Genomic DNA, 26868 nt, shown 5'->3' on the forward strand with positions numbered 1-26868 from the left:
CTCATTGCCACTAACTCTCAAACAGTTACACGGGTTTGATTAAGTTGTACAGTCATTCCTCTTTTGAAAGTCCTTGAGTGTCATTATTCAGAGTCCACCTCATTTACAACATTTAAATAAATAAATAAAAAGTTAAAGAAAAGTAATCTGAGCTGGCATGTGGAAGCTTTAAAACTGACTGCAGCGGGCGTAATGACGCACTGAGTCAAACGTGTAGCATTTAAAAGGACCTAGTGACATCCAGCTGATGGTCATCACACAGACTGTTGACCCTGTGACCTTATAGCAACACATGGGGACCCTTAGTGGGACCGGCAGCTCTGGTTTCACTCACCCCTGGTCCCTGGTTCTCCAGTGGGGAGCTAATCAGTCACCAGAACCAAGTCAGAAATCAGTGTGAAGTTGCCTGGAACTCGGATCTGTGTTGATGAAGGAAACATTTCAGACTCTGGGGACGAGCTGCAGGAAAGTTTGGACTTTGAACAGGATGTACATTTTGTGTTTGCATGAAGCAGAAGAAAGGGGGCGGTGATAGCTGATCAGTCATGTGGTGTTACGAGTGATTCTCATATTGTCTGACAACAGGATGGTGCAGAATTATGTATATTTCAGCATCTTGTCTCTGTTAATTTCTGTATAACAGAGAACAAAGAGAAGGGAAAATGTGGGTTTGATTGCGTGTGTTTGTGGTGTTGTCTTGCTCCTGTGTGTTTGTGCATGCCTCTCTGGGGGCCGGTGACCTACTGGAGGAGTCAAACAATGGGCTTTAGTGGGTGTGAAGTGCAGTGAGCAGTCACCTATCTGACTGCATGAAAATGGCTGATGTGGGTAGTTTGTTGGCTAACAGACTGAGAAGGCAGTCCAGCGTAGAGGAGGTGCACCATTGTTATAAACTGCTGTGTGGGGAGGAGTGGGTGGGGGTGCTTGTGCTATAGAGATAGAAATGCAATAAAATGCCATTTTCCCTTTCTCCGTCCCTCCCTCTCTGCCTCTAAGGCAGGGGCATAAAGTGAGGAGGATCCCTGAGTGTTGATGCACATGTTTGCTGGATTTCAGTCTAGTAGGCATCTGGCCGCTGATTCTTCCACAATGTCCCGAGAGAGCCATTGACTTGGAGTAGTTCATTTTTATCAGCTGTGCAGTTGAGCAAAGAAGACACAAGATATTTGAAATAGTTGGATGGCCCAGTTATGTGAGTATAAGTGTTCACGCACAGACTTGGAACAGCTTTTTATTGATTTGTCTTCCTCTTGGCAGGCTCGTGACAAAGCAGCATTAATTGCATAATATGATTTGTGGAGAAGTATGCACGCAGCAAAATAATTTGTCTAACATTGTTCGAAGGAATGGCTCTTATTTGATTTGTGTCTAAGACTCGGCAACAAAAGTCTTGGAAAGGTTTTTTATGTGCAAGACAAGAAAAAAAAAAAAGAAGAGTGGTTTTGCAGTGGTGTTGTTTTGTGATTGAAAACACGCTGCTGCGTGCCAGTGCAGGCTTTTCTGCAAACATAGAAGCACGGTGTAGTTTCTGCCATGGGAACACTGGTGTGTATGGTCTGGTTGATCATTGACTCCAGTCTGTTATCCTCTATCTGGGTCATTGTTTTGGGTTAAAAGACTTCAGCAGGTGGATACAAATTTGAACCTTAAAGGAGTCGCAGCTTGAACAGTGATTGAACTGCACGTTTGGCACAGTTGCCTGGTCTGTCTCTCGCTAAAGGGGCTACTTAACAACATGAAAGGGCACAATGGCAATGAAGAACTGTCTTTTATGTGACACCTCTCACAGAGATCATGCATTAAACAGAAAGTCTGTCTTTGGTCATAATTGGCTCAGACAGACTGAACAGGAAGGCAAGTGGAAGAATTCATTTAAGTCCAAAGACACGACATGGTTACTTGCCTTCCCTCTCGACAATCCCCCTGTAATGGGAAATGAAACCGATTGAACGCGGGACTCCAGCGTCCAGCCTGTTTTCCCAAACCAATTTCCCTTCAAGTCTAGACAGCTGGACTTTTCAATTGCATCTGTGTATGTGTGGTCACATGCAGAGCGAGCTCAACCAGACTGTCGGACAAACAAATTAATCGTGTAATGGGCGGTGACACTTCAAAGCGGGATCTGGGCTGTTCGTGGGCTTTAGTTGTCAGCGAGTTTTCAAATCTATTTGGTTTCCTCTTCGCGAATCTCCATCCCTGAAGTCCTACCTTTTCTCAGACTGCCCTCCCCCTCCCAGATTCCCTCCCCACCATCCTTCGTTTGGCATCGAGCACACTTTTGATCCTCTAATAATTAGAGGATCAAAAGTGTGTCTAATTGATCATTCTGGCAATCTGTCTCTTTCCCTACATGTAACATGGAACACAGATTTTTCTTCTTCATCTTCTGTATCTCCCCATTCCCTTTGAAGCAGCACTAGACATTTTATTTATCTTCCTCCTCTGCTCATACATCTTACCCTCAATCTCTCTCTTCTCCTATCGTCCCTGTGAGTCTCCTTATTTATCTGTTTGCTCTTTCAGTGAAGGGTGCCCTTGTTAGATAGCGGTGTTGCTTCTTGGATGCAAGTACCCTTGGGTTAAGTTTTCTTCAAAGATTCTCACAGGGTATCTTATCAAAGTATCTAAGACATTTACTTGGTCCCTGATATAAGCTCGGAAAACTGCAGAAATGCCTCTGCATGACTTCCAAAATTACAGGTGGCCTATTTTTGAAGGTGATAATGTACGAGTGTGTGACAGCCTGTGGTAAAGTACAGAAATCTAGAAGCTTGAAGGTACTGCCATATCTCCCTAATATATAATTTCTCAACTCTAGTACATGTTTTATGACTTTATGAAATAATAAAAAACTCTTATTAAAAGAGAGCTTCATTTATTAGCCATTGCACTCCTATAACATTGTGAAATTTTGATGTGCAATTTAAGCAGCAGGGAATCTTTTTATACCCAAATGTGTGCTGTTTTTAGTTGAATGGACTAAAGGAAAAAAATAACCTTGAGCTAAATATTTTGGAGGATGCCTTCTCAGTGTTTATGCAATGAGTGGAAGCAAGGGACACTGCAGTCACACTGTAAAGTATACCCTACTTTTCCCTTCTTTTTGAATTTAGTGGGGACTGTATTTCTGTAATTAACACGATTTATTATTTTTTTTAAAAAACTTAAGTTATTGAGGCCATAGCTGCATTAGGAGGGTGTTTACTGAGGTCACAGATCCTGGGAGCCGAGGATGGTTTTTCCATTTACTTTTATTCAGCTCAACGTCGCTTTGCAACCAGGGGAGTCGCCCCCTGCTGGGCATCAGAAAGAACACAGATTTAAGGCCCTTTCAACCTTGCTTCAGTTTCAGGTGTATCGTCAGTCACAGCCTGGTATCGCCACTATTTACAATGTAATTAAACCCTCGAGAGTCTAGCTGGTGATCTGAATAAGTTTTGCCACCAGCAGCTGTTGTCACCTCATGAAGAAATGTCTCATTTTTCCTAAATCCACACCTCTGTCTATCAGTTTCCTTCACCTCGTCCAATTCGGGGTCACACTGAGACCGAGAACCATTCACACTCACAGTCACACCCAATTTAGGATCACCAGTTAACCTAACGTGCACTGTGGGAGACCGTGCACAGGCTTCGGGACAAACACCGAAGGACCCAGGCTGGTGGATTTGAATCCAGGACCTTCTTACTGTGAGGAGGACAGCACGGTGCTGTCCTCCTCACAGTGTCTTGTGGTCATTAAGAATTTATAAACTGATGATGATTAATCATGAGTACACACTGCTTTCCCTGCATAAGCTGCCTCTATAATTTCAAAGTATATGTACTGGCAATACTGGCCCTTGGTATCAGATGACACAGCACTACATTTTATACAACTTTTCTTTTGTCTAAACCTTATACTCTCCAAAAATACTCTCTCTTGTAAATGAGATTTTTAATCTCAATGACATTTTTACCTGGATAAATAAAGGATTAATAATAATAAAAAAAACCTTAAGACTGTGTTTAATCTGCAAAATTAGCCAAGGTCATTTGTGAATTGGATGATTAGGATGGTCTAATTAGAAGTGGACGATGGTGAATCCTGTGATTTAAAAACAGCTACACACTTTGCCAACTTGTGGAAGCTGAAGTTATCGCTGCTGGAAAAGAACCTCATAAAAGATGGAAACCAACTTAAAAGCCAGTGTGCTCCCTTCTCTGCCTCTTGCTTTCTATCTTTTTAGTTTTTTTTTTTCTCACCACTTTTCAAATCGTCATATTGCGGTTGGTGTTTTTTAGCACCCACAGTGCCTCTTGTGGCACAAAGCGCCACTAATAATTACTAATGGCTTCTGGCAAAGTAAGTGTTTTGAAACCTTGTTGGAACATGGGAAGAAAATTGTGTTAAACATCAAAGGTTACTTTCTTTTTCAATATGTCTTCTTTGCGTATGATGAATTTGAGTTGCAATGACATCCACGCTGAGTGGGTTGGACGTGTCTGCCGTTTCCGCCGAGGGGTTTGTAGGGTCGCATTAGCATCAGGAAACTGTTGTGTGATGTGTAATTTAGTTCTTTTGAGACTGTTTTTCACTGCTGAGAGGGAGGAGGAGGACTGAGAGTTTGATAGAGGTATCAACCTGTGCCTGAGGCTTTTAACAGAGGTAGGTGTGTGTGTGTGTGTGTGTGTGTGTGTGTGTGTGTGTGTGTGTGTGTGTGTGTGTGTGTGTGTGTGTGTGTGTGTGTGTGTGGGTGGTTTCAGCAAAAGCCCAGGCTTTATATTAACCAGGCCACCATATTTTCAGATCCTAATGTGCTTTTGTGTGCATATTTTTTTATTTTGTGCTGCAACATCTGAAGACCTCTACGTTGTCCTCAGCTCTTATTCACTGGAATTGAAGACTGCCGCATTGCTCGGTTAGGCCAGTTAAGTTCCTCACATTGACTCAAAATGTTGAGTCTAGCTGAGCTCATTCCCGTTCGCCCTGATCTTTTTTTTTTTTTTTCTTCCTGTCATTTTCTCTCTGCTACTCTTGAGTTCACCTCTCTCTCACTCCTTTCATCCCTTCTCTTGTTCCCTCTCTCTCCTTTTCAATGGCTTCTCAGCGGATGAATAATTCTCAACCTCCTGCGGCAAAGAGTTGCTTTTGTCCCACACTTGCTCTGCCAGTCTCTTCGTTCGATTACTGGTGGGAATTTTCCTTCATGGCGTTCTTCTGTCTGTCTGTCTGTCTGCTTCAGTCTGCGGCTGTTTTTCTCACTGTCCCGTCACATGCCTCTCCTTTCACCCTGTCCTCCCCTCTGCTTCTCACTTGTTCTCTGACAGGTGGTAGTGAGACTGTGCAAATTGAATTCAGAGAATTGGGCTGTGGCTCTCCATCACACTACAGCCCTAAAGGACCTTTGGTGTCAAACTAGAACCAGAGGTTCACATGCACTCAGCTGCGAGGTCATCGTATTAACATGCTAATGGTCCCTCATGCCTGCTGGATACTCCTCACGAGTCTTACAGCCATGCTTCAGCTAAGGTCAAACTCAGAACTAATCTTCCCTCAGAGTAGCAGTGATGGTTAATCTTCAGGCAGCACATGAGCTTGCTTCGCTTTCAAGTGAGACGCACTAGAAAGTGAAGTGGATCTCATCTCATTCCAGATGGATTAAACAGAGCAGAAAAGGAGCTGAGGACAGTCTAACTACATGTGCTGACAAGTACGAGGCTTCGAGCCCCGAGAAGCATAATAGTATTCCAGTTTCTGTCGGTCACAACCACTTTCCCAGAAGAAATGCAGACAAAACTGAACACATGTTTTTCCTTTGTAAACTGAGAAAGAAGACTTCGCTCTGAGTCTCACGATAATAAACAGCCGACTCCGTGTAGATCATGTTGACTGCCAGAGGTGTTAACAAAACCTTCATTTTCTTTTTGTGTGCGACTTTGTTATGCTCTGTTCTTTGTCTTATTTCAGCTTTGAGAACATCTTCTTCTGATTTGGTTTGACTCTCTCTTGTTGTGTCGAGCTTACCGAACAGGCAGTTTACCTCCTTCTGTCCTGTGTGTTGTTGCTGTATCTGATCAGGCTCATTTCCTTTTGATTGCCTTTGCAGATACCATAATGTTGGAGCGCAATTATAGGAACTTTAATAAAAATAACAAGAACGGTCCAAGGTAAATATTATGGGTTTATTGTAGGACTGTAGTCATGAAGACAAGTCTTGGGACTACCTGCTCTGCATGTTGTTTCAATTACTGATTTCTGTGACGACTGACAAAAGACAAACCTGCAAAGTTCCTTTTTTTCAATATTTCACAAGCTTTCATTTGGATTAAAGTCTAGACAAGTACAAGGAAAAATGCAAATAATGTAAAGGCAAGCATTGCCCTCAAAGCATTGAAACTTCAGAAGGGGCTCAGAATAAAGAGAACTTGGAAAAAGAGCGTTATCTGTTCATTAATGTGTGTTAACTGGAGTCTTTTCTCAAGTAAGCAGGACTGACAAGGAAACAGTGTTGGAAAAAGTACTGGATTTTTGTGTTTGACAGTGTTTTTGATGCATGTGTGTTTAAGATTTGTTATCTCTGTTTGTACTAGGGGTGCTTTTTTGCCTTTATCTGACAGTTCAGCAGGAAAGAGCAGCGGAAGACGCCCAGCAAAGAGCTACAGTTTCTTGTAGTGGGTTGACAAACAAACATAAGGTTAGGGTCTAGCTCTACCGGAAGCCATTAACATGGAACATGGAAAAACAGCCAGAAGACTCGACTTTTTTTTTTTTCTTTTTTCAATTTAAAATAAAATACATTTCTGTGTAAAAGTCTTGCTACCCCTCATTGCTTTATATTTTGTTTCCAAGGAGCCAGATTTTCTTGTAAAGTTTAAAGCGGTCTTGAGCAATACTTCTCCAGGATTTCTGAAAGTCGTTCAAAGATTTTCTTTGACATATTCAGCCTTTCTGCAGTCTTTGTACCTGACTGTTTTCAGAGGAATATTTTTAGTTAAGCCACTTAATGCTGACCTATGAGTTATTCCTTCATAAACACACCGAACTAAAGGGATGAACCACTGTTGTGTCTACGCATAACAGACGACTTGGCAAAGAATTTTAAATTGTGTCTTTAGGCACTTTTTTTCTAGCAGCTTGTTGGAAAATTTTTATATAATTTTTTTCTCCATTTCTTTAGTTGAATCCACAAAAAATATAAAAAAAGATAACACAGTTTGACATAAAATAGTATTTTTGCACCAAAAAGGTGATTCGCAGAGAACTATTGGCCGAGAACTTGGAAACTGGACAAGTGGAGGACAAAAGAGGACATGGAAGGTCTAAAAATATTATCTACAGCAGATTAACAGTATTTGAAAGTCATGTCCTTAAGACATAAGGCAAAATCCAGCAAAGACATGGGACCTGAGAGATTCATCTGGCCCTCCAGCTGGTTCATCTGCTGTTCACTGAAGCCTCATCAGATATGGAATCAATAGAAGGATGGCTGTCAAGAAGTTACTCTTAACTAAGAGAAACGCGGAGAAAAAGCTGAGGTATGTAGGAGAGAGGTACAACAGCGAGTGCCTACAGCCTGTAAAAGACAATCGAGGCTCTCTCCTGATTTTTGGGCTGCATTTCAGCCGGTGGTTCTGGTGACTGATGAGCTATGTTGGAGATCTAGGAATGCAAAAAGCTACGATCAGAGTTTGAGCCACAATTCAGTACCATCTAGAAAGCATCTCATTGGCAACAGCTTTATTTTTCACTATGAAAATTATCCCAAACACCCTGTCAATGCAGTGAAAGCTTATATGAAGAAGTGGCCTCCCCAGAGTTTCAACCTCATCATTATCAAAGCATTTTGACAGAGAACAGAACAAACGACAGCCAACATCCAAAGAAGAGCTTTGAATGTCCTTCAAGAAGCCTGGAGAACTATTCCTGAAAACTACTTAAAGTTTGCCTTTTATTATGTATTTAAGTTTGTGTTTGCACATGTTTCGATAAATCGTCGCGCCTATTAACCGTTTTCCTAGTAACATGTAAAGAAATGAGGAGTCTCAAGACTTTTGCACAGTACAAGCTTATTTACATATGCATCTTTTGGCTGGAATATGTGTCACGTGTCAACAAACCAAGAGTCCGAAGAAAATGTGTTCCTGGTTTTAAACTTGAGATATTTTCTCAAATAAACTCAGGAGACAAAGCCAGGACAGTAAAGCTGGGACATTGACTGAAGCGGTCACTCAGATGCAGCACACAGCAGGAAACGGTCCACTTCGATGCATTCTTAACACTGAAAATACTCCCTTTGGTGTGGGTGAGGGAACTCTTAGGTAGAGGTAGTAGGCAGGACGGATGATGCCCGCTAGCTTGCTTTAAATTCACCACACATTTTCCTGCTCTGTTCTCACAATCGGACATCACACTGACTTCGTACTCGGCAGCTGGCAGATTAAACCTACGTAAAAGTTTGATTTGAGACATTTGAGTTCTCATATTCAGCTGTTTTCAGGAAGGTTTAGAGCTGCAGTGCATGCGTTAAAAACGGTTTTGTTGTGACATTTTGTCCCCTGCGCTTACAGCTAGGTTTGTGTGGCTGCTATTGACGAAGGCAATCTGCGGTAATCAGTCAGCATTTGTCTCTGTCCACCATGAGGATGAGCAATGCTGCAGCTGCTATGGACTGATGAGCCAAGTGGACCTGAAAAGGGAGCCGGTGGAGGTTTCATTCTGTTGCTATGACTGATGTCAGCTTTGTGTAGTCGCATGCTAATGAACCCAACCTTATTATGTTTTGTTTTTTGTTTTTTTTTGCGCTTTTTGCTCTATCCTTGAGCCTCGACTCCTGTGCCTCCCGTTTCTGTCTCAGTAAGGAGATTTTTTTTAAATTGGGCTTCTTTTTTTTTTTTTTTTTTTTTTTTTAGGGGGTGGAAGCTGAGCTGTCGTAATGAGTCATCTGGTGTTATGCACAATTCAAATGTTTCTGGAAGCAGGTTTCATCTTTAACAATTCCCTATCTTCATGACTCACCACCTTCCTCAGCAATTGTTCACATGGTTTATGGTCTCCGTTTCTTACTGATGCAGATTTAATTTGTTTTTCTGACTCCACTGTCTTGCCGTTTCCGTTTCCAAGTGAGTTATCCGCACTTTCCTTCTGCTTCTTCCTGTACACTCAGCAAAATCAGATTCCACAGACATGACTGGCACTTCCTTGTAAGGGTGAATTTTGTGACACACAGATTTTCAACTGGATGCCTAGTGCATGGCCCAAATCCATGATGAAGAGCAGGGCATAATACCACTCTTCACCTGAAGCTCCCAGTCATATATTTGATGGCAAATGTCACAGTTGTGCTGTGTTTTCTCAGTTTAAATATCAAATTAGTTTGCAGCCTCAGTAAGGGTGTAAAGCTGTGTGGTTTCACCCACTCGAGCAAATATTGTGCTGAGTAAAGTTGTAATATTTAACACAGTAAGCTGTAGGTAATGTTTTCAGTAAAACAGATCCCCATGGACATATTGCTATAGCCAAGCATCTCAAGCCTGCCCTTGGAGTGAATCCTCAGTGAAAATAAGAAAACAGTGGCCCCGCAGGGATCAGCACTTTACTCACACCAGTCCTGAGTCACACAAAAGCAAGGCTGTATTCAAGGAAGCCATCAGATGACCTTGTTTGTGTCACTGGCACAGTCTCCACAGTATCACCCTTTAAAGTGTTGTGAAGACTGAAGATAAATTCATGCTTCATTCTCTCCGGGACTCCGAGCGTAGCAGTGCGTACACCCAGCTTCCTCTCTCACACACACACACGCGCACACGAACAGAAACCCAAAACAAAGAGCTCACTACTCCGTGTCTCCCCAGTGGCCATTAGTCATGTCTAACTGGCAGAGTGTTACTTTATCTGGCCGAGACTGGAGACTTCACATGTCGAGATCTGTGTATAGAACAAGAACGACATTGAATAAGCGACATTCGAAGCCTTTTTGATGTTGCAAATTATATGCATTGCACTACATTATTGCTAAACTTTCCCCAAAAACCTCACACTTTTAGACATTTTATCAAAGCTTGTCAAAATAAGAGTTAGTAGCCATGCTGGTGATGCAGCTCCTGGTTTATTACCTCTGTTCTGTCTCCTGTACACTCAGCAAAATCAGATGGATAAATTATTGTTATATTTTAAACAGACTTTAGCGGTGCCCAGAGATGATGATGATGATGATGAAGAACTTTTTGTATTTTCTCTTTTCACCACTATGAGGTTGATTTTGACCAAAATGTTTCACCAACTGAGTGACTTTCATATTCTTACAAAGCCAAGTTCTTGGTGATTTAGACGAACGAAATAAACTGTCCGATGTGCAACGCTGGGGTCAGAACTGCCTTAATTCTCTGTGATACAGATTCAACAATGTACTTCCTCTGAGATTTTTGTCTATATTGAAATGATAGCCTCACACTGTTGCTCCTGATTTACTGGCTGCACATCCATGATGTGAACCTCCCATTCCAACACATCCCAAAGTTGCTCTACAGGATTGAGATCAGGTGACTGTGAAGGCCATTTTACAGACAAACCAGTTTGAGACGATTGCTGCTTGGGATATGGTGTCTTATCTTCCTGGAAGCAGCCATCAGAGGGGGGAGACATTGTCTTTTCATGGTCAGAAACAATACTCAAGTAGATCGTGGTGTTTAAATGATGCTCAATTGTTACTAAAGTGTTAAACGGCTCGAAATGTGCCCAAAAAAATATCTCCCAGCAGCCTAAACTGTTGAGACAAGATAGGATGAACCCATGTTTTCATCTTGTTTACACCAAATTCTGAATTTTTGCATCAGAAATCAAGAATCTTCAGACCAGGCTTTTTCCAGTCTTATATAGTCAAGCTTTATTTTGGATTGTAACATCTGTTTCTGTGGCACGGAGTGTGGTCTTCTGCTGCCAGAGCCCCTAAGCTTCAAAGTTGGTCATGTTGTGAATTCAGAGATGCTTTTCTGCCTACCTGGGTTGTAACAAGTGGTTACTGCCGCCTTGGTGTGAACTCAATTCAGTTTAACCATTCTCCTCTGACATCAACAAGTCATTTTCACTCAGAAAACGTTTAGTAAGCGGTGGTTCTCTATCTTTCAGACTGTTCTCTGTAAACCCTAGAGATTGTTATGTAGGAAAATCAGAGTAGATCAACAGTTTCTGAAATACTCAGACAGCCCATCTTGCATCAGCAACCATGCCACATTCAAATCACCTTTCCGATGCTCAGTTTGAACATCAGCAGGTCATCTTGACCATTCCTGCATGTCTAAATGCCCTAGGTTGCTGCCATGTGAGTGGTTGCCCTAACAACTTATCTGAGTGTGTAACGAATACCACTGCTGCAAAGCGCACTACCGTTGTGATCATTTTATTGATGTTAATTAAATATGAAATGTAAAGAAACATAAAATAATAATAACTCTCACATCAACGTTAAATTAATTGAAAATGTTGTAATTATCAATTGTTAATCAGTCACGGATCATAAATGAATCAAGGAATATCTACACAGGCGTTCAGTGCACCTTTTTTGGAAACATCACTCCCGTGTGTTACCTAAAGCAAGTCTGTGTTTTTAAAATTCTCAGAGCTTATTCTAATTTAGCTATTTGAGTGTCCAGAGCCTTCAAAGATTCGATCATAGTCTCAAAATGGCAAAAAATAAATATTTCTTATGAATTTCATCAGCGTGTTATTGCTCAAAGACATAAAAAGTGTGCTGCATATTTTATTCAGCAGTGAATTATTCTCTCTATAGAACAGCACAGTCTGGCTTTAATTATAACTAAGCAAGACAAAAAAAATACACCAGCGACTGAAGTCTGAGAAACATACGCCTCGCAGGTTCCAAACTGGCACTTTAAATGGTATCTGCAAGGTGACTCCAGGATGCTTGCCTTCTGTGAAAGATTCACAAAGAAGGGGAAAAGCCTCATATCTGAGGTGAACAAAAGGTGAAAATTAGTCTGAGGAGGGAAAACAGCCAGTGGAAGACGTGCGTTTTTTTTCTCTTCAAAATCTTTTCTGGAAGCGCAGCATCTTGGAGTCGCCTCTCCACTGTTGACGTTAAAACTGCTGTTTTGGTGTAACCTTTCATAAAAACGCCAATTAAGGACCTGTGAGGTGTCTTTTTCTCTAATGCACTTGTCCTTTTGCTCAGAATTGCACTGTGGCCTCCTACTTCTTTCTATTCTGGTTAGGGCCAGTTTGTGCTCATCTATGGACTGAGTGGTACACACCATCATATAAAATCGTAATTTTGTCTTTTATTTGTGACAATTTCCTCAATAAAGAAGTATCCTTTCTTTTAGAGCAAAAATACTCTGACAAATTTGAGAAGAAAGCTCCTTTTTTCAGGTCAATTTGAAACTATAATCGAACCCATAAAGGCTAATGATCCAGACACTCAGGTAGCCAAATGTATTCCTTGTGTAATCAGCAGAACAGTTTTCAGCTGTGCATACACACTCGTGAAACGATGAATCGGCCTTTTAACATCCGAAAGCTGCAGTAGGTACTTAAATTTGTTTCAGTGGAACACGGGGCTTTACACCTACGAATATACTCCAATAAAAATAATGAATGACTCATAATTAATGGCGCCATCAATCACTGATTGTAATTTGGAAAATTTATCATCAGTTAAAATAGAAAAGGGGGGGAAGTGTGCTTCAAAAATAAAGACATTTCTAAGCGACCCCAAACATTTTGAGCAGCAGTGTTTTGGCAAGTGTAAATGATCATATTCATCAAGTTGATAAGTTGATGCATTCTGCTCCAGAAACTTGAAAGATAAGCAAATAGTAAGCAAACATGGCCAGTATGAAAGGCATGAAATGAAATTTGCTAAGGTTGCTGTTCGGCAGAACCCTTGACAGGAAAAATGGATGACGTATCAACTGTGATTGATTACCTCTCTTAGGTTTCAAGCCTGTGCAGCTTTATTTTTTCTACTATACTGACGCAAACTGATACTAATGGCTGCAACCAAAAAAGAGCCTACAAGTCAAGATACACTTTAATAATAGTCAGCGGCCGGTGATGTGAACCATGCAGAGTTTGCAATTCAAGTATTAAAACATGCAAAATAATGTGCAGAAAAAAAAACAAAGCAAACTTTTACATCATTTCTGATTTTTTATTTATTTTTTTTGGGGGGGGGCTTTATTGGACAACTGGAAAGAATAATGAAGGCTAAAATTTGGGCCCAAGGCGAGGAGTTCCGGAGAAAAGACGCTAACCAGAGCCAAGGAAGTCTCGCCAGCTTTCGCTGGAGCAATCTAATTATAGAGACTGGCACGCTAGCTTTAATGATGCAATGGCTGCTCACTTTAAAAAAAGTTCTCCCGTGTGTTCGTCCCTGCTCTCGTCTGTTTCAGACATGGTTTTTTTGGGATTTTTTGCTGTGCGGGACAGAAACAGCAGCTGCTCATAAGTATTCACAGTCCTGCTCGTGGATTAGCAGAGACAAAATGTGAGCGTAGATTGGACTGCACACTGCGCTGCCTCCTCCAGAACACAGCGGGCCCTTCTCATTCTCTCTGAGTGCTAACCACAGCTGTTCAACACCACTTGACTTTTCCTAACAACAATGTTCTCAGATGGCTGTGGCCACTTTTGTTCCTTCTCGCTGGAACAGTTGCTCTTCTGGTTTTCTTTAATGTCTTTGTCTCTTGGTGGTGTGTTGGATGAGAGCTCGTTGCCTTGCTGACCAAAACAGTGATGAGACTCTGTTCAGGTTGATGTTTGTTGATATCACCGTGGTTGTTATAGTGATTGCCTTGGATTTGTGGCCCCACTCATCAGTTTGAACTCTTGAGTGTTTTTTGCACGCTGAGCCTAGTCCAGTAAGCCCCATATTTCTGCATTGTGTCATCAGTCGTATGTGCATTCAGATGAAGAGGGAGAAAAGATGGCACTCTTTTTTTTTTTCCCTCTCTCTCTCTTTCACTTTCTCTCCTCTACGTGAACACGTGCACCGTGTATCGGTTGCGTTGTGACTGCCATTCAGGACAGCTGCACCGGCTCGGTCCCCACACACCCATGCGTACGCGCACTACGAGGCCATAAGTCACCATTTCTGCACCACCTCCCAACTACTCACATTCATGTAACCGTGTCATCGCTGCTCTTGCCCCTCCACCCCGTTGTGCTTGAGCAGACTCTACTATTCCCTCTGTTTCCATACATTCCCTCTGCCTGCCTCTCTCCCTCCCCTCCCTCTGATCCTCTGTCACTACAGCTGTGTGTCAGCTGTTGGCCTGTCCCAGTCTACTCAGAGATGAAGCTGAAATGTAAAGGGTCTGCAGGGAAGACAGCCTGGCCCCTCTGTTTCACCCAGCTGTCACTCCCACTTCAGACTTCCACTTATCATTAAGGCTTCTTTCTTCCTTCTTGCTTCCCCATCGGAAGTTTTTTTTTATTTTTTTATTTTTAATTTCTGTAAGAGTCACATGCTTGATTGGTTTCTTTGGGCTTCTAGTTTTTCCTGCCTTTAGTGTTCCTCTGTCTACGTCTTGGTGTTTATTGTTGGTCATTCTTTGTGTTGCTTTGAGGGTTCGTTTTTTCTGGTCTTCAACATGGATCCAAATTTCACGAGGATCGCTCCTACTCCTACAGTGTTGGTCGGGATTTAATCAAACACGCACACACTGATCACCTGATAGGGCTTCACAGAAACGTTGCAGAAGGTCAATATCGGATTTGTTATTTTATGTGCACTTTTCCATTTTCACAGCATAACCTTCATGCACACCACCCACAATTTCACCAAATTCTCACTTTTCATTTACTGAACAATATTCAGTTCAAACCACTTAGTGAAGCCTTTAACATCAGATTCTCTGTGTTGATCCATTTGGCACCTTCAGATCACTTTACCACGGGTGGTGCGTAGCATTTATATCCTGCTCAGTGTCGTTATCTTATTGGTCATTAAGAGTGAGGGAGTGGCCCTATTGGTCGACTCCCACATTAGGAAGGTTTAAGCCTTTGTATCACCATTAGACATCAGATCAGACATGATCATGCTTTATTTTTACCATGTTTACTAATGAGCATGTAGTCATAATGCTCATGAAGTCAAACACTTTTGTTTGGTGGTGAACAAGATGAACAAGACTCCAGAATGACCGTATATGTATGTATATACTAGGGGTGCAACGATACTCGTATCGATATTGAACCATTCGATACAGTGTTTTCTGTTCGGTACGCATATGTATCGAACAATACAAAATTTGTAATTTATTTTTATCAACTTTCCTTCTGACAATGCTGTCTGTGTTGAGCGCTCAGTGAATCTGCGTTCGACTACTCCGCCTAGGCTGCACTGTCGAGCGCAGATCCACTGAGCGTTCAACACAGACAGCATCGTCAGAAGGAAGAGCGCAGGGCAAGCTAGCGAGACAGAAGTTAAGCTCTCCTTGCAACATGGCAAATTGAACCTCCCCCACCCTCATTCAGATCTGGCGTTTGGAATTATTTTGGTTTTCATGTGAGGTATGACCCTGAAGGTAAGCGCGTCATGGACTAAAGTAAAACAGTATGTTGGATGTGCCACGCAATGCTCAATTACATGGGTGGGAACTAGTGTGTTAGCTCGTTAACGTGTTGGCCGTCTAGCCCCACGCAGGGGTAACTCGTTAACGGAGATTTGCCGTGTTACGAATATGACTGCACATTTACACCGACATCATCCTAGTGCAAAGACAAGTGGAAGCAGACAAAAACAACAAGCATGCATGCTACAAACTTTACCCGAGTCATTTAGACAGCCGTTAGCACATGATTCTCCTTATGGGGACCTGATATGTTTAATATTGTGGCGAGCTCAGACAAGGAGGAGACGGAGGTATCGTTTGGTCTTGCTTCCCGTGAGCTAGCCAGGGAGCACAGCCGTTTATTGACATCTGCAGAAGAACACTGCCGCTAGCTAACTGCTCAGCGGGGCAACCGCACAGCAACAACAACACACAGAGCGCCCTCTGACCCCGGAAGGACACGTCGCAGCGAGAAGGCGTCACCCGTCACTATGGCAACATAAACAAAACATAACTGTACAAACAGACCCCCGAACAGCCCTGACCCGCTACATAGCCCCCACCTAAGGGGTCAGTCGTCCCCGACGACCCCATTGCCCCACACAAAGTCCTGCAAATGTCCAGTTGCCTTCTTTTGGCGCACCGGCCGCTCACGACCGGCGGGCGAAAAGTCACTCGGGTCAGAACATGGGGTGCTACCATCATCCCACTTCTGACACCAATGTGGCGAGCTCAGACAAGGAGGAGACGGAGGTGTCGTTTGGTCTTGCTTCCCGTGAGCTAGCCAGGGAGCACAGCCGTTTATTGACATCTGCAGAAGAACACTGCCGCTAGCTAACTGCTCAGCGCGGCAACCGCACAGCAACAACAACACACAGAGCGCCCTCTGACCCCGGAAGGACACACCGTCGCAGCGAGAAGGCGTCACCCGTCACTATGGCAACATAAACAAAACATAACTGTACAAACAGAACCCCGAACAGCCCTGACCCGCTACAATATGCTGCTGAGAATATAGCCCAGAAGAAGCGTATAGTATAGCTTTTATTTTGGAAAGAGCCATTTCTCTGTAATAAACTCTCTTTTCCAAAGATGAGTGATTCCTCAATCAGATACAGGTGTTACCGCGCCAGATCCGCGGCCCCGAACCGTAGTAAGGAAACCTCTGGCAGTTACTTGAAGGTTCCATAACTGACTCGTAGCAGGCAACAGCTTACTATACAGGTCAACTCCGCTAGCAAAAAGATCGAAGGAGGCGTAGGAAACTGCTTCACCGAACTTTATTTCTTCTCTAAGGCACGAACACCGCGTACAGTGGGCTGAAACAGTTTACTCACAGCGAGCATCGCCGCCACAACTCTGGCTGTCGAGGGAGTTATTATATTCCTTTTATTTATTTTATTTTCGTCTCTTCTGTAGCTAACCGTTACTTTTTCCCCTTCTCCGCTCTCTCTCTTCACACACACACACACCAGGCAGTCCCGCTACACACATCCCGAATACATTTCCCATCAGGGTTCATCCTTAAAGGGCCATGCCTGTAACACGGGGCTTGCAAAATCGCTAGCCCGACGTCCCGGGCTAGCGATTTTTCCAGTCGGGCTGCCAAAATCTATCTCTGCCCTGCCCGTCGGGCTATCATAGGAAGGAAAAATATATGTCAATGCTTTTGCATTCTTTCGGAAATGTAGCTGGGTAATTATGTCATTGGCATCGGTGAGCCACTGTCAATATGTGACATATTGAAATCGCGTTTGAATTTGCGCTTGTTTTTTGCTTTCACTTTGCAAATGTCCAGGTGCCTTCTTTTGGCGCACCGGCCGGTCACGACCGGCGGGCGAAAAGTCACTCGGGTCAGAACATGGGGTGCCACCATCATCCCACTTCTGACACCAATGTGGCGAGCTCAGACAAGGAGGAGACGGAGGTGTCGTTTGGTCTTGCTTCCCGTGAGCTAGCCAGGGAGCACAGCCGTTTATTGACATCTACAGAAGAACACTGCCGCTAGCTAACTGCTCAGCGCGGCAACCCCACAGCAGCAACAACAACACCACACAGGGCGCCCTCTGACCCCGGAAGGACACACCGTCGCAGCGAGAGGGTGTCACCCGTCACTATGGCAACATAAACAAAACATAACTGTACAAACAGAACCCCGAACAGCCCTGACCCGCTACAATATGCTGCTGAGAATATAGCCCAGAAGAAGCGTATAGTATAGCTTTTATTTTGGAAAGAGCCATTTCTCTGTAATAAACTCTCTTTTCCAAAGATGAGTGATTCCTCAATCAGATACAGGGCTTGCAAAATCGCTAGCCCGATTTTGCAACCCCAGTCGGGCTACCAAACTCTGCCCTGCCCGTCGGGCTATTGTAGGAAGGAAAATATATGTCAATGCTTTTGCATTCTTTCGGAAATGTAGCTGTGTAATTATGTCATTGGCATCGGTGAGCCACTGTCAATATGTGACATATTGAAATCGCGTTTGAATTTGCGCTTGTTTTTTTGCTTTCACTTTGCAATCGCACGAACTGTGCATAGAGAGCGACAGCACTGATTGGTGAGTGATGATAATTTGCGCACCAATTCCTCTGACATCGTCTTATCAATCGTTAGCTTACTATGCAAACATGACAAGTGAAATCTCCCGCAGCAAGCTTAAACATATGAGAGGTTGATCGCGCAGAGAATCACTGACCGTTATGTGTGTGTGTGTGTGTGTAAAAACAGCAGGATATATATTTTAGTTCTGCTGAGCCAAATAAGACAGGTCAGGGTGAAGAAGTGACAGCCAAAGAAAAGCTTACCACAAAACGGAAAAGTTATGACAAATCAGACTATAAGGCAAAAAGAAAGTGCAGCTTTATGGTTTCATGGACAAAATAATTTCTGTGGCTGCAATATGACGAGCTAAATAACCAGGGCTGCACATAAGTGGTCCGCAGGTGCGCATTCGCTGTCAAAAAAAAAAAAAACTGGCACAAGATATGAAGTTGCAACGCGTGTTTGCATACATAAGATTTTCTGGAGGAGGACAGACATTTGTTTAAAACTCTTAAAGATGTCGAAGAAGCTCCTTTAAGCAATTACTTTGGTGTTCCTCCACCTCCAAAGAAATGTCAGAAGGAGTCCGAACCACAAAAGAAGCGCGTATTCTCGGAAAAGTGGTTGCAGGAGGTGAGCTGGCTTCAAACAAATGATGAACGCACAGAGATGTGGTGCGGAATGTGCCGTGAAAATCCCACTTTAGCGGACAAAAACAGTGCTTTTTATATGGACGCAAACGCGCGTTGCAACTTATCTGGTGCGTGTCTTTTATTTTGACAGCGAATGCGCACTTGCGGACCACTTATGTGCACCCGTGTAAATAACATAATTTTCTGACGGGTGTGTTGTTGGTTTTCTCTCGACTTCTGGGTCGACAAGCGCCTTTGTTACTGGGACCAGTCATTTTAAGAAAGGCCCCCATTAGAACCCATGAGAAATGCAAGAAATGCATTATTGCTCAGTCTGCAATATCTTTCCCAGAACAAACACCAATTGCAAATAACATACTAAAAATAAACCTGAAAAATCTGTTTAGAACAGCGTACTATGTTGCAAAGAGTGAACTACCACTGGCAAAATTTAGTAGTCTTTGCAAACTTCAAAAAGCAAATGGCCTAGATCTTGGTCCCACTTGCCTCTTACCTGTGACTTCAGCGGAAATTTCAAATTCAGGATCTGACACAGACTGATTCATGTCCTACACAGTTCTTACAAGTTCATAGAAATTTCTGTTCAATTAGAACCAAGTATTTGAGTTGATGATTGTAATTTTTATACAATGTTGTAATTTGTTTTTCAACAATTTTTTGATTAATGTTTTGTTTCCTTTACAATATTATACTTTAATGTATAATATTGTAAAGGAAACAAAACATTAATCAAAAAATTGCTCTCTTTTTTATTCGGGCTACTTATATTTATTTTGGGCTACCAAAAACTGAAGAGTCCCTGCCCGAAGGGCTACCAGGGATTTTGAAATTTTGAGAGCCCTGAGATATATTTATTTTTTAAATTACTTTTTGTTTCAGCAACATTAAATTTAAAAACTGTACTTTTGAGTTAAAATATATATTTATAATTTTAATAAATGACAAATTAAAAAGGCATGAACAATTTTTTTTTTTTTTGTATCGAAAAAATATCGAACCGTGACACCAAAGTATCGAACCGAACCGTGAATTTTGTGTATTGTTGCACCCCTAGTATATACATATATAACTGTTGCCTTAAGGCACATTATTTTGTAAGGCAGAGCCTACAATGTTACATTAAAAAGACTCCAACAATCACACTATCCCCTTTGAGCCAGCAAAAGTGGGAAGGAAAAACTGCCTTTTAACAGGTTGTTCTTTTCCTCCTTGGTGGTCAGCAGCCCTGCTCTTGTTAGTATTTGTTTCACTGAGATGTGTTCCCACCTGTATATTGGCCCTCTGTGCATATACAGTGTTACTGTCTTTCATCTGTCTGCTTACCTCTCACTCCTCGTGCTTCCTGTGCTCCTTTTGTGGTTTCCTGTTTTGTTTAACGTCTGGAATTCTGGGACTCTACAATCAGCCATTTACAAAAAAAAGCTCATATTCTGTTTGTTTTGCCGTCTCCTGTGTCTTGTATTTCCGTCCAAAATCTATACTTGCACGATATGCTCTGGTACCAGTTTATTAGTCACTAGCTAAAACTGTATAAATATAGCCCAACTGTTAACACAGGAGACCTGCAGTAAATCCTGCCTTGATGACGGGTATAATGTACTGCTTTTGCTGAAACTAGGGAGGTATTTATTGAACTTTATTGCCGTTTTGGAAGCTCCATACATGACAGTGCAGTTCAGCACCACGGACTAAAGACTCCAGAATGACCATAAAGTAAAATCCACACCTCTGTAAAACAGTTTAGACAAAAAATAAACATGCTAACTTTCACAAGGGAACGATTCATTACAGCTTTGGAGTTTTTTTGCTTTTTAAATTTTGAGGTGTACCTAATAAACTGGCCACTGAGTGCAGCTGTTTTAATGTTTAATGATCTTTAGAGCCTTTCTCTCTCTCGGTAGAATAAAACAACGTCTGTAATAAGCAAGTAATTTACTCAGTACTAACCTATCACAGGCTGCGTTTGTGTCCTCATTAACTCCAAACACTGACATCTGTCCTGTTCCCTTTCTTGTTGGCTCTCATTTCTTCAGCCTTAAAGTTTCATCTGTTTGTTATTTATTACAAACAAGCGTCTGTAACTGGCTGCTCCAAATGTGCTCCATCTTGTAAAGTAGGTTTGAAACCAGTAATTTGGAGATATGAATGGCATTTCAAATACAGAAGGAATGAAATTCTCTTGGAGTAGATGGTTGACGGCTAATTATACCATCCTTGGATACCAGGCTGTTTCGTTTGTAGCCTTCATACAGGCAGCTTAGTATTATTGTATCGTGGCATTCTGGTGCCAGAGAGAAAAACAAATTAGCCTGTGAAAGTGGCCTTTGTTATACGGCTTTGTGCTTGCTCCTCTGGGGCTTTTGGCTCATTTCTGCATTTGGCATTGAAATTGTTGAGAAACAAATGATTGTGAGACACGCGACGTGCTTTGGAATAAGAGGATTTGACCGAGGGTTGAGTTATCGGTGGCGATGGCGGGTCTGTGAGCTTTACAGTCTGGGGGTAGGGCTGTATGTGTGCATGTGAATGTATATATATGTATATGAAGTGAAATGATTTGTGGTCTGATGGTGCTGCCTGGTGTTTTTAATGGGCTTTTTAAAAAAAGTTTTTATAGGAGATGTGGTTCTAAATGCCTTTTTCTCTGCGACAGGTATGCCTTTGGTCGTCAGTCTGACTCCCGACAGGTAACCAGGTGTGTTGCTGCTCTCATGGCTTTGACAACCCTGCGAGTGTTCCCTGTCGCTGTGGTCACCATCCTGGCAGTGCTGGCGTCGTCTGCAGAGGAGCATGAGTGGCACTTTGATCCAGGTGGGATGTCATCTATACATGTGTAGAGCAGAAAACATCGTGTCCTCAGTTTGAATTTGTTTTTGTTTGTGTCCTACTTTGTCCCCCAAACTCAGACATGATTGCATTTTCAAACCTGTTACCCTCTTCCTCTCCTTGGGCACAGCAAACGCCTTCCCCGCTGCTCTGAAATTCTCCTCACATTCTCAGATCAGTCAGCCTCATTCTCCATCCACTATCAACAGGCTATCCTGTGTCCTCTCCCTGTCTGCCAGCCAGTTGTTTGAAACAGGAGAATAAGATAGCTAGGCAACCCCCCCCCCACCCCCCCCCACCCCACCCCCCACCGCAACCGGCAGCTTGTCAAGACCGCTAATGCACAAGCAGATCGTGAAAGTGTCAATCAAAATGTCGGAGAAGGGAATGCATGAGGAGTTAGTGAATGTGTGCCAGCCAGGTGTAACCAGAGGAGAGTGTCTGCAGGGCGGCCAAACTTTGGACCGGAGCAGCTGGTCTGTGAATAGGAGAAAATCTGTAACTGTCATTACTGTCTTAATTATACATTTAGTATTTGTTTAATTCATTAATTATTCTTGAAATGATCTCCCGGCTGCCAGCATGTGACATTTAAGCAATATTTAAGCTGATATAAAACAAAAAAACCCAGCAAACATTTGAGTAGATTTATGAGTTTTTGCATGAAGTTGCCTAAAGTGTACGCAAAGTACAACTGAAACAAGTAGTCGGAATTATTAAACATGATATTTGCATGGGCGTATCTTGATTAGCATTGCTCTGGATAGCAAAACATACTCTAGCTGTGCTGTTCTGTCCTGGACAGTCTTTTGGTGCCAGAAGATTTAAATCTGTGGTGGACCTGATTGGATGCAGGTAAACAGTCCACATAGTTTTTAGTTTTTTTTGTTAAGTATCTGTGTTCATAAGAAATCACCGGTGCAAGGGAAAGGAAATCTTGGCCCAGATATCTGCTGGCTTCACTGAAAGTAAAAATCAGGTGAGATGACTAGCCAATGAGTTCCCAGATTTTGTTTGTCCAATGCTTTAATTGCATGATTACCAGACACCTGAAAAACTGAGAATATCTCCAACATCCTGAAAAATTAAGAAATTGTAACAAACAACTTCAACTAAAACAGAGAAGGGTAAAGAGAGTAAAGTTTGTGGCAATTGCTTCGTTAAGTTTTTTGGTGCAGGCTTTGAAATAAAGTGCACATCTTACCAGTGGAGTACCAGAGACCCAAAATAGAATTGAACAGGTAATGGCTAACAGTAACACAGCCAGTGTGAGTCCTTGAAAGGCCTGATGGTGTTTTTGATAAACTGAATATTTGATTTTAGTCATTTGTGTCTGCATCTCCTGCACTGACTGCTTTTTAGCTTTCAAATCCCATTAGACAATGGCTTGTTTTTCCCATAGACTGTATATAAAGGATGGCCTGAATCACCAGGGCATTACTCGCTGATTTGTGATGTGTCGTTTAGAAGCTTTGGCTGGAGCCATCTTACTTTTGTGAAACCATACATCTCAAGGATGGACATATGCTTTATATGGTCAATTTACTCCTCGTGGGTGTGTAACTCACGAAACAAACACATTGTTTTATTTAAGAACAAAAGACTTAAAACAAGCTATTAAGATCATCTGAAAGTATTCACTAACAGTCTTTTTTTCATAATAATAATAATAATAATAATAATAATAATAATAATAATAATAATAATAATAATAATAATAATAATAATAATGGATTGCATTTATATAGCGCTTTTTCGGGACCCCTCAAAGCGCTTTACAATGAACAGAGGAGTCTCCGTCCCCTGTTGCCAATGTTTCTTCCATCTTTTATGTACATATTTTTATAAATATATCCTTTTCTTCTTGATCTTACGTTTTCTTGAGCTCTCGGTTGAAGTTTAGCTGCTGGTAGACGGCGATAGACCACGATCAGGGCAAACATTGTTCTCTGAAAGTAAAGATTCTTTTCCAAACAGTTTTCAAGAAAGACTTCTCTGATGGTCTCTGACACATAAGATTAAGCTCGTTCTGGTTGTGCTTCTCTTTTTATTATTTAACTGACAGAAAAAATTATATAGTAAAAACTGAAGAGGAGTGATTGGTATTGGAAAAAGGTTATTATTTACAGCTCTAATTAAAAAAATTGTTTTGGGAGGAGTAATCGCCTGTTAAATGACTGTTTGATTTATTACTTAATCATATCCGTGAATCTAGATAAATTAACAGGCTGTGTAGTGCAATAGAGACGCTCGCATTTTGTCTTGTTGAAATGATTAAATCAAGCTTGGCAGTGTGAGCAGCAAGGTTTGGTGCATGCGCTAAAGTTTAATGTAAGATGACAGACAGAGAAAGTGAAGCCAGAGGACACAGCGGGGCAGAGACGAGAGAGCGAGAGGTGAAAAGACTGCAGATGGCGGGCTGTTGACTGGCGATGTGGTATAATGATGATGATGTAATGAAATGGGCACCTGTCCTCAGGGTGTGTGTGTGTGTGTGTGTGTGTGTGTGTGTGTGTGTGTGTGGGGCGTCCATTGGGAGGTTTTAGGGTTTGTCATGCGGCCCGACATTCCTGTTCACTGAGTCAATGACAGAAACTGAGTTAGACGCCCACCCAACCCCCGCCTCTTTATGTCACCCTCAGCCAACCCTGCATATCGTTGTCAGTAACCCTTTCCACTTTATCACTGCCCAACACTCCCGCAGCCTCTCACCCCCTCACCTCGTCCTCAGATAGCGCCATCGTTGGGTAATCCCTGCCTGGGACCGCGCTATCTGGATCGGTTGATAATGCTGCCGCTGGAGCAGAGCCGGTGCAGATATCTGAGACCTGTCTGTGTTCATTCCATCGCCCTTAGTTTCTTTCTCGCTTTAGTTCTCTCTCTGCAAATGCCCAACAGAAACGGGCACTGAAGAAATGGGAAAGGTGTATTCTCAGAGATGACAGGTCACAGTATTTCACAGCGGGTGGCCTCATAAGCTGTGAGCATAAACTTGGAGGTGCATACGGGTATTACTGGCAGTCCGTCTAATGAAGTCACTTGTGACTAGTGAGAGAGGTATTACCGGAATAAGTGACAGTGACATTACGCATTGCATGAACAGTACCAACGGACATTAAAGCAAATAAAAGCAAAGGTAGGAGCGTTACATTTTTCCCCTTCCACTCACTGTCTGTGTGAGTTATGAAGCATAAAGTCCGGAACTTTTCCCAGAAATGACATAACAACATTATGCTCCGTGACCAATGATGACCACTCATGCTCTAATGGAAATATTAAATTTCCCCTGGACATGTGCTCCACACGGAGGAGAATTTTTCTCATATCTTTATCCGGCCTCTGTCTTCCTCTCCTTCTCTGTCTCTATCTCCCTCAACCCTTCCCTTACAGCTCAGTGTCGTTACGCCCTGGGGATGGAGGATGGCACCATCCCAGATTCTGACATCACTGCCTCCAGCGCCTGGTCAGACTCCACAGAGGCCAAACATGGAAGGTGGGAAGTGTGTGTCTGTGTGTCTGTTGTACCTGGAGTTCAAAGGTTACTCTCAAATACCTAAGCACATTTCCACAAACACAAACTTTTGTCTAAAATCTGTAGTTCTTCTTCCGCTTATGCTACAGTCACAACAAAAGTGATCTTTTTGCCTTTTAAATGGTTACTCTGAAGATGGCCGCAGTCAGCTGAGAGAGCAATAAAACAGCAATAAGATGAACTCAATGTGCAGCTGAAGGTGATCAAATCTGTTGCAATCTACAGAGACAGAAATTCACAATACCTGTTTAGATTCAGAGTCGAGCCAGAACCTCAAAGAAAATGCAAAATGGGCATCAGTAACCAGTATACAACCAGTTGGCAACCAGTTGCACTGAGTAACAGTAAGAGACATATTGCAGATGAGTTTCTGACTTGGATTGATTACAGTGTGTTGAATATGTTTGCATTTATGAATTAGATGTAAGTTACTTTCAAACCTTTGCCAGTCTTTCTGATGTTCTGACTGCAATTGTTTGGAGACAGGTTGCCTCCCACCATGCAACCTGTGCAACTGCCTTGTGATTGAAAGCTGGTCGCCACAACCACCTGCAGTCACCAGACATCTACAGACTTTTCCAAGTTGCAAGCAGGTTGCCATCCCGTTTTTAAAGAAGAGTTTTTGAAGAGTTACGCTTGAATTCTGCTTCAGCAAGAAATCCACTTCATGACTTGATGATGTAACCGGAAACCCCTCTAACCCCACGTTGTAACCTCCAATGTCAGTCAGACTCAGTGAGGGCTGCATCGACCCAAGATGAGTTACGTTTCTCTAAAAAGGTGCATGCCGGGTTACGTGGAAAGTTATAACGCAGGGTTAAGAGCGGTTTCTGGTTACGACGGCTGAAAAACAGTTTTCAACAGCAGTGATGTCACCGTGCACCAACACACACACCGTTGGGTTCACATCTGCATCAGAGCAACTAAGTGAAGGTTTCAGGGGATGATAAATTGCTTGCTTTTTGTCCAAGTGCTATACTCTGTTACTATTAGAAAGTAAAAAAATGGCAGATTTACAAGGTTTTTTTAGGACGGCAGCAGCGACTCGACTTATTTTGGATGTGTGCTGTACAGTAATTAAATTCAGAAGTTCTTTTCCTATTATTCCTGGCTGTCACCGCTTTGATGTGGTGAGATAATACAGCTCAGACAGCAGACATCACCATGCAGTGAAAGTGTAACAGTGACAAAATGAATACAGACTTGATGTTCGCTGTGACGGATTACGTAACTCGAATAACTTCTCAGAGCGTGCGATTTGATTTTCACACCGTATTGAGATCAAAAAGAACAATTAGACGCCTGGAGAAGTAGGGAAAAATGCTAATGGATGGTTTGAGAGCAGAATGATTAGGGTTGATGTGAGGTGTAATGGATTGACGCACGCAAAACCACAGGTGTGGTGCTTCTAAAATTGGGTTGCTTTTTCTTTCCAAGCCAGCCACGGGAGAAAGCTTCTTATAAAGAAAACATAATCACCTCTTTGAATAGCAGCACCGACTGGGATCTCAGCTGGTTTCTACTTGATAGGGCGGATTTAATAGCCTGGTAGCGCCTGTCTGAATTGCCGCCCACATTTCTGATTTGTTCAGCGAATCGTATACAGAGTCTTTAAGTACAACAAAATGGTAATTGGGCCCAATTATCAGGCTGCGTTATCATCTCTTTCAGGAGTCAAGATGTCACGCTGGCCACTTGTCATACTCTGTAAAAGAGCTGCTGTTGTATTTAAACTTGCTGAGCAAAATTGAAGCAATCTCTC

The 26868-nt window shown here is 42.4% G+C and overlaps 1 protein-coding gene across 3 annotated transcripts in view; it reads left to right on the plus strand.

Annotated features, from left to right (window-relative positions):
* The first annotated feature begins 1012 nt into the window (after positions 1–1012).
* The window catches only part of ddr1 (discoidin domain receptor tyrosine kinase 1), a 53036-nt gene continuing 27180 nt past the window's right edge, over positions 1013–26868 (plus strand). For all 3 annotated transcript variants that reach the window (XM_082553138.1, XM_082553139.1, XM_082553140.1), the window contains exons 1-3: positions 1013–1192; positions 21402–21559; positions 24965–25067. In XM_082553138.1, the coding sequence (XP_082409264.1) occupies positions 1191–1192; positions 21402–21559; positions 24965–25067 (263 nt within the window). In that variant the 5' untranslated portion in view covers positions 1013–1190. The remainder of the gene's footprint in view (positions 1193–21401; positions 21560–24964; positions 25068–26868) is intronic.

The sequence above is a fragment of the Aulonocara stuartgranti genome, assembly GCF_965226115.1.
Source record: "Aulonocara stuartgranti genome assembly, chromosome: 11".
In the NCBI taxonomy this organism is placed as follows: Eukaryota; Metazoa; Chordata; class Actinopteri; order Cichliformes; family Cichlidae; genus Aulonocara; species Aulonocara stuartgranti.